The 9,421-nt window shown below is 31.4% G+C and overlaps 1 protein-coding gene across 1 annotated transcript; it reads right to left on the minus strand.

The window, feature by feature from the left end:
• Positions 1-1,017: 1,017 nt before the first annotated feature.
• LOC108820678 (cysteine-rich receptor-like protein kinase 10) lies at positions 1,018-8,670 on the minus strand. Its single transcript, XM_056992107.1, has 7 exons — positions 7,841-8,670; positions 2,635-2,772; positions 2,416-2,534; positions 2,109-2,319; positions 1,777-2,014; positions 1,539-1,689; positions 1,018-1,458 (listed from the first exon to the last, which is right to left on the minus strand). The coding sequence occupies exons 1-7, from the start codon at positions 8,625-8,627 to the stop codon at positions 1,171-1,173; spliced, it is 1,932 nt and encodes a 643-aa protein (XP_056848087.1). The 5' UTR covers positions 8,628-8,670; the 3' UTR covers positions 1,018-1,170.
• Positions 8,671-9,421: the final 751 nt, after the last annotated feature.

Genomic DNA, 9,421 nt, shown 5'->3' on the forward strand with positions numbered 1-9,421 from the left:
TGTACTTCAAACTTTTATGGTCTGTAAAAACTTCATCTTCTCACAATAGAGATATGACCTCTAAATCTTAAGTCCAAACACAACTGCACCTAACTCCAAACCATGTATGGGGTAATTGACCTCACACGGCTTCAGTTGTCTTGAAAGTTGGGGATTTGTTTAGCATTTTACCGTTTCATTAGAGATATGTCAAATTCAGCCAAGAAAAAATAACAGATTGTTTTCTATTACCGAGTAAGACTCCACTTCGTAAAGTATTGTTAAATTCACTTATTATGTTGTGTATTTATCAAAATATAGTTAATATACATTATATAAATATTTGTGTATTGATTTTAATATCATTTTTGATTAATGATGTTTTTTCCAAAAACTAGACAAATACAATATCATCCCTTTATATATTCCGAATATGAAAATGAATAATATAGAGAAAAATATTTCTTTTTGTAGAAAAATTTCAACACATATTGAAAGAGTATGCTAATCTGTGAGGGCATACTATCTCTCCTCAGGAAAAAATGTCCATTCAAAGTTTTTGAGAAAGTTAATGAAAATGCATACCATTTATACTTGCCAAGTGAGTTTAACATTTCACATATAATTGATATTGCTGATTTATCTCATTTGATGCAAATTCACCAATTTTTAGGAAAAAACCTTCTCATGAGTGTGTAAGAGAGAGGAAATGGTGTTGACTGCCCATGTATATGGACCAAGAGCTAATACTGGAGGTCAAAGAAGCTCTAAGGACAGTCCAAGAACATGAGAGTTATAGAAGGGTTCAACAAAGAAATATCGACCTACCTAACTACAATGCCACGTCCAGCCACTCTGAGAATCCCACCTAAAGTTAGTAACCACTAAAGAAAAATCGACTGCAACAGGGTTAGCCTTAACATAATATTGAGCATTAAAGATTCTCATCCTCAAAGTACATAAGGTACACATATTTATTTTCCTGGAGAATGTGCCAAAAACATACTGAATGACTCAGTAATTTGACTGGAACCCCAATACGCAAAACCCACTGATATAGTATTACGTACATCACTTCAATGTTGTGATTACAGTTACACTACAAAAAACAATAACATAACAACGTTTCCACTTATTTTACAGCAAATATTGATATAGGAACTATGCATGAAGGTAATTAAACATTCGTCTTCAGCGAGGATAGAGATCTGTGATCGAGGCATCATCAACAGAATTAAGTGGGTCATTTTCGGGTCTACTTTGAAAGAACATACCTGGTTTCCTAGGGACGGGAAGTGTCACAGTATTACTAGTGAGCATCAAAACAATGTTTGACAAGGTAGGACGATCAACAGGATCTTCTTGAATACACAAAAGACTAATATGGATACATCGAATAACTTCATTACTTTGGCAGTTATCTACAATAAATGGATCCACGAGGTCAAGAGGTGTCCCATTAGTCCAAAGCCTCCATGCCTAGAGTATTAATCAATAAATTAATCAATACTTACAATCATGGTCAGGTAAATATAGAAATTGATTAGCTCAAAACGTACATAAGAGACAAAGTTATGTGTGCCATCGGTTGGATATAAGCTGCTATTCCTCTTGCCGCTTATAATCTCAAGAACTAACACACCGAAGCTATATACATCAGACTTCATTGAGTATTGACCATGCATTGCATACTCGGGAGACATGTAACCACTGAAACTCACAACAAAAACTAAGTTGCCAAAATATAATATAATATAAATAACCTCTAACATATGAGAAGTTAAGACGAAGACTTACTAGGTACCAACTATTCTGTTCGTTTTTTGTTGGGTCTGATCTAATCCAAAGATCCTAGCCATTCCAAAATCTGCAATTTTAGGATTCATATCCGAATCTAAGAGAATGTTACTTGCTTTGAGGTCACGGTGTATGATTGTAAGTCGTGAATCTTGATGAAGATACAAAATCCCTCGAGCAACTCCACCTATAATATTGTATCTTAGAGTCCAATCAAGATGGCCTTGTTTTGTAGGGTCTGTGCAAATCCATAAATTACCGTTAATTAGCTATAATGATTTTCAACCTCAAGTCTCAAGAATCATTGAAACAAAGTATTAAATGAAACTAACCAAAGAGAACGTAATCAAGGCTTTTGTTCGGCACATACTCGTAGACTAGTACTCTTTCTTCTCCTTCTAAACTAAATCCAAGAATTTTAACCAGATTTTTGTGTTGTAACTTTGCTACAAGGACAACCTCATTTTTGAACTCTGCTTCCCCTTGTCCTGAAGACTTTGCCAGTTTTTTTACTGCAACTTCAGTCCCATCCAATAATATACCCTGCCGTTTTTATCAGAAAACCCCCATTATCTAAACATGCTGACATGAAGTTTGAAGACAAAACACAATTTAAGGCAGTCAAGGAACAATTATTACCTTATATACCTCACCAAATCCACCTTTACCAATCTTATTATTCTCTGCAAAATTAGCTGTTGCAGTTTGAATTGATCTATAGTCAATTTGTAGTGAGTCTGCTGTCGTTCTATTATCTCCTGTTGCACAGTGAAGCTCTTAGATGAATGATAAAGATGCTGAGCATTGATACAACTCAAAGGTCAAACGCAAATACAAATATTAATCCTTGAAATTTACCATTGAATGCATATGATGTGTGAATAGCCTTCTTTGCCACATTTTTAAGGAAACAATAACCAGCTACGAAAAGCAGAACAGCCACCACAATAGCCACAACAATTGCTACAACTAACCCAGTTGAAATCCCGCCTTTGTCTGCTTTCCAAACATTATTTTCTTAAGATCAAACAATACAGATCAATAACAAATAAATGTGTAAGATGCAAAATGTCTATCACATGGTACTGCTTTTTTAGAGATTTGGGACTAAGACGGATCATGAAAAGGTCAACTATAAGAGAATACACTGTTGGGACGAAAAGTTGTCTTGTGGAAGAAAACCTAAGGTGTCACTTGGTGATGATGTGGCATGTGGAGTTGAAATAAATGTCAAAAAATATTTGAAAATTTTAAAGCAAACAAAAAGTACAAGTGGAGATATGCTTAGGGGAGATTTAGTTTATGATATATTCCTTTTATTTTGAAGGAGATTTTCCTTTTTATATCTAAAATTTAAATGAATCTAATATTGCATCTAGCCTCTAGGGGATTATTATAGGGTGAAAAATCTCATAGGTATGTGCTGCTAGGATTATAAAAGGAAAACCATAATACAACTATTCAAGGGAGGCGTGTGCTTAAGGGCTAGCCAAAAATACTGAGACAAAGTAGATGTTACTTTTTTGGTGGTAAAAAGACAATTGAGTTACCTGTTGTACTGGTTGTTGGAACATGACATGTTTCTAAGACTTGGTGTTAGGTTATAGATAGTTTGATCACAAGCTATGGTGTGTCCTAAGATGTGTAAACTAAATTAAGAGTGCATTAAAAGTTCTTAATGATTTCATATTCTCGCATTTTTATAGGTACTAAAGTGGGTATCTGCAAAAAGTTAGGCTGAACACACATGTGAAGACCCTGGAGAAAGAGATGGATGATGTACTACGATTGATGGGTTCACTCAAAAATATTTTAAGTTAACACTGAAACAATAGAATACTAAAAGGTGTATGTGAAGAGAATCATTCAAGATATCGATAAAGATGCTTAAACACCAATGGAAGACATTTATGAAATTCCAAGAACTGAAGAAAAATACATTTTTATTTTCATCAAATGGTAGGCTAAATGGCCAAAGAATGACAAAATATGTCAAGGTACAATGCAAGAAAAAGACGGTTTCATTGTTAGTTATTTTCACTTCAGTTAACCAAAATCACTTCATGTTGATACAAGGGTGCACATGCAACATCAAACAAAAACTTCAAAAGATGCTTGAATGAACTTCAAGTGTGAAGACAACAAGAATTGATAGTTTGGTCTCTTAAAAAATAGAATGTAAGAGCATGAAAGCATTACAAATTTTAGTTCTAAGTTATGATCAATTTTTAATGAAACACAAGTGCTAGGAAAAACATTCAAGGAGAAGATCATAATCAAGAAACTAATGTGATGTTTACCAAAGATATTGGAGTCTTAAAAGAGAGCTATGGGGTTAGTATTAACATGAATTAGATAACTTTTGAAGAAATAGTGGGGACGCTACAAGCATATAAGATGTATGTTAAGACAAGAAATGTTTTTCATAGAATCCTAACATGTTAGACTAACTATGATTAATGACAAGATGAACTAAAATTTTTTGAGGAACATGTGAGGTTACTTGTGAATATGTTTGACAAATACCTTAACGAATTTGTTAAGAGAAAAAAATTATGAGTACATGATCTTAGTGTGTACAAAAACAAGGAAGAAATTAAAGGTAAAATCCAATGCCATAAGTATAAGAAAAATAATTCTTGGTGCTTGGAATGTAATAGATATGTACACAGAAATCTGAGGTGCTGACATAGTGAAAATAAAAGGAAGGCATGCAGAATGTAGAGCTATAATGCAACAAATGAAAAGGAAGATGTATTCAGCCTGGTGATGTTGCATACATTCATGGATCATAAAGAAGAAAGCAAAAATTAGAATCAAAATTCGACATAGATGTTGGAAAATACAACTGAAAGTGATCAAGATGTACATTTTCAAACATATTATAAGTTGATGTATGCTGGTTGAATGAAGAACAAAAATGGGACTTTGAGTATAGTGAAACAAAAATTTTATTGCAATCAAAAGTGGTGAAAATGGAAGAACCCACGGCCGAAAAGGAGAAGCTTAAAGAGTTGGAGAGTTGACTTACTAAGAAAAAGAAAAACATTAGGATGCTGAATAGTGGCACGAAGAATCTAAGAATGGAGATGACTAAAAAATTTTTTTTTCTTGAATATAGCAGGGGTTCGTTGGATTCAAAGGAGGTTTTTGTTCAAAGAACATATCAACGTCTGCTGGAACAAAGAAAAGTTGGTTGAACAGACGATAATATAATTCACTTGTTATAAGTTTATCAACAAGGTGGATGGAGGCTGCAATATGTGTGGATTAAGAATTTAGAAAAATGACATATAGAGTGATGTTCTTATAAACTCTAATTTGAGATTCAGAGAAGAATATGTGTTGCAAATAGTCAAGTAAAGTTTGGGCAGATTCATATCAAAAATTCAAATGAGCATCACTGGAGAGCAAAGAGAAATACAAAATTTGAAAGAGTTTTAGCACTCAAGTAGAGATAAATTAGTGAAAGATTCATGGAATATATAATAGCAGTGTATTATATAATTAAGAGATAGCTTTTAGATCATAATTTTTTAATGTGGATTCATGCTAATTATGGTGAGGTTGAATTATAAAACTTCGTTAAGAAGTGGGAGACTATAAGAACAAACATTGTTGGAACATAAATTTGTCTAGTGGAACAGATGATGATGTAGGCATGTAGCACGTGGAGTTGAGACAGATAAATTTTAAAATGATATTTGGAGAGATTAACCGAAGAAAACATGCAATTGTAGATATGATTTAGAAAATATTTAGTTTATGATCTATTCATTTTGTTTTGGAGAATCTTTTTTCTTTTATATCTAGAAGAATTTAAATTGAATCTATAAGATTATGGAGTGACAAAGCTCATAGATAAAAGATATATATACAAAGGAGACGTGTGTTGCTAAGGTTAGCCAAAAATATTGAGAAAAAGTTGTTATTTCTTAGATGGTAAAACAACAAGTGAATAATTTGTTGTAACACAAGTTTGATTTTTTAAACATAACATGCTTACAAGACTTGGTGTCAACTGTTAAGTTAGAGATCTTTTGGTCACAAGCTATGGTGTGTTGTAGGTAGGGGTGGACACAAGTTGAATACTTGGTATTTTTGATATATTTGATACTCGGTTTGGCTTATACGAGTAATAAATGTTTTAATTTATACTTTAGTTTGTTAAAAAGAGTACTTGTAGTTTCAAGTACTTGATAAAAAAATGATGGACTTGCAAGTTACTTATCTTGTTTTATTACTTTTTATATGTAAATTGCTTGATAATTATTGGTAATTATTTGATAATTCATTATAATTCAAAATAATTTATTATTCAAAATAATTTATTATTTATAAGGAATACCTCATTTTTCCTATATTTATTCAATTCGAGAACATATATATATATAAGAAATATAAACTTTGAAATGTTTATAATATAAATATATCACATATGTTTGATTCGCTTATGGCACAAGTTATTTTACTATGATTTAGAAAAATATATTTTTGTTCATTAACAAAAACGAGAAACAAGCCAAAAAATGAGAAGTGGTTATTTTTATTTTAGTACTTGACTAGATTTTGATATGCGCTTTCAAACGCATAATAATATCCCGGTGAACATTTTATATAATTTTATTTTCTCTTTATTTAAAGTAGCCATGGACATAAAATTCGTAACCTAAGTCCGAACAGAAACCAAACCAAAATAAATCGATCCATGCCAAGTCCTAAATGTAAAAAATACAAGAATGAGTCTTGTAGGATAGTAAAACATATATGAACCTGAAGTGTTATTACCCCAACTCGAATGAATAACACAAAAAATCCAGAAAATCCAAAAAATTAATTATAATGTCCAAATTAATCACAAATATAAATATTTGGAACAAAATATGTATTTAAAATATTCATTATATATTTATTTTGAAATGCTATCTAAAAATAAGAATTTAAATTTTAAATAAATACCTTAAACATTCAATTCAATATAAATAAGTATTATTTCTTATATTTTGCTTTTAAATTTTAGATTTAACTTCAGATATATCCAAACCGATCCAATATAGCCTAAATCCAAATGATATATCGTTGTTTTATGGTCTTTAGGATGTGACACAAATTAGAACCAAAACCGATGTGTTATATATGAATTCGATCTGTACTTATAAATTTACCATAATGAAATATAAGATGTGATATAAATAAAAATCGGAATTCAAAATACCCAATCTGTATCCCAAAGGATATTTAAACTCCCAAGCCTAATTTAAAGTATGCTTTATATTTTGTTTAGTTAGTTTTATATTTGATAAATATTTTACATTTTTATAATAACTTGTAAACTATACTCATAAAATTTCCAATAATAACGTGTACCATCATATCATTGAATATTAGTAGTAGTTAACTATTAATACATATTTTATCATATATATATATATATATATATATATTTTAATCAATCTATAAAAATTATATTATCATGTACTCAGTGAGGGTTTTGAAGAATTTGCCTCTTGCATTTGGATTAAAGTAAAGTTGTATATATAAAAATTAGTAAGCATATATAATTCTTTTGTATATTAATAAATAAATATTATTTTTTATTATTATATAAAAATAGATTAGTTATTTAGTTTCTTAATTTTAGACTAGGGTATATATTAATAATAGTTAAGTTAGGTATAAGTGAAAAGATAAGAAAACTAATATAATGGTCTAAGGTGGTCTATTTGTATGTAGACAAAAAAAAATTGATATTTATCTTATACTTGCGAGTAATTTAAATATATTAGTTGATAATCGATTTGGTCAAACCAAGTACTCGATTTTATGGGCAAGTACCTACCAACTAACAGAATGATTGTGTCCAACCTTAGTCCTAGGCTGTGTAAACTCAATTAAGACTTAAGAATGTTGTAAACATCTTCAAAATTCCTAATCAAAATAAAATTTAGCGTGATGAGGCTTGTCAATTTTGTATTTCATCAACGAATAACAAATGAAAAAAATGAAACTGTGTACATTAATTTGGGAAACATGAATAAACAGAGGAAAAAGACAGAGCTCTGACCAGGTTGCGGAGTCGAAGACAGCTGTGGTGGTGGTGGTGGTGATGGTTTCATAATGGCTGCTGATTCATTGTAAAACAGGTAAAGCTCGTATCTTGAGGAACAGCTAGGCAAAACAACTCTTTCTCCAATTCTTTCAATGGATAACTGATTGATGCTCTGTTGCAGGCAACTCAAACAGTCTTCTCTGGTCAGATCTGGAGTGCACTGAACAAGCCCGTACAAAGTCTGGGATGCAGTCCAATTGGTTTTTCTCGCATCGAATTTTCTGGAACTGCTTGCCGCTTCAACGGCCGCTTGGTTCAGCGTCGACAAGACCAAATCTCTGAACCCGTCTTTTTGGTTAGATGTAACATTTTTGATATTCTTTAACACAAGAGGTCCGTTGGTGTCTACCATCGAGAGAATATTTCGGTTGGAGTATCTGACCATGCACTGATCGTAATATAGCACGACGTTTTCTTCGTCCGGACACCGATCTAAAGTGTCTTTAACGACAAAGGCTACGCAGTTACGGCAAACTTCCGCCAAGACATCTCCCCGGCAAAGGAAAAGCCCGGTGACCATGTCCGGGTCTTCCCCGGCGGTAGCGTTTTGGAACCCTGTGGAGTAGGAGGCGTTGTGGGAATAGAGAGAAGACAAAACGGTTCTAAGATTGTTGAAGTAAGTGCTGTTACTGGAATAAGTTGGCTTGTCCGGGCAGTAGTATCCCAGGTAAGTGGGATCTTGAGCAGAAGCTCTGAGGAACATGAAAAGGGAAAAGAAAATCAAAGAGACGCAAGAAGACATGATTGGGTTTCTTCGGTTTGCGTTTGTGCACAATTCATGTGAAATAAAAGTAAGTTGATATTGGCGCGAAACAGACGATGGGTTTGTGGCGAGTTACGACGCGTTGACGGGTGACTATAAAAAGTCAAGGTCCTAAGTAAACGCGACCAACTTTTCTTGAGCTACCAAGAGGAAAAAAGACAATTGGAAAACTAGTCTTGTTATTACTACTAGATTATTCACCCGCCCTACACGCTTTTTATATAATTATTTGTAAGCACGACCAATATTTTTAGAATAGAAAATTTTTATATAATAAATTTTAAGTTAATTTTGTTTTTATAAACTTGTTAGGTTAGCAATTTTCTATTAATTATCTATTAATTTTTTGAATATATATGATTTTTCATGGTTTAACATACTTAATACATGATGTTTTATTAGCATGTTTTGATATTAATTTCTAAACCGTTATCATAGATAACAAGTTATGTACTTTAGATAATATATATATATATATATATATATATATATATATATATATATATTCAGTTTCAAAATTATAGGACTTTGAATATTTAGACTTTGAATTATAGTTTTCTTGTTTGTCTTACAAACATATATCATATGAAATTAATTTTTCTATATTAAATTTATATTTCTGTTAGTTTTAATTTTATTGTGAATTATATTACTATCTTTAATCTATTGTAAATAAAACTTGTTAGACATAAGTTTGATGTTATTTTTCTACTAAATTAGCATATATATCAATTAATATTTTGATCTTTTCCTTTTTCATTTTATCTTTATTT

The sequence above is a fragment of the Raphanus sativus genome, chromosome 8 (assembly GCF_000801105.2).
Source record: "Raphanus sativus cultivar WK10039 chromosome 8, ASM80110v3, whole genome shotgun sequence".
Lineage (NCBI taxonomy): Eukaryota > Viridiplantae > Streptophyta > Magnoliopsida > Brassicales > Brassicaceae > Raphanus > Raphanus sativus.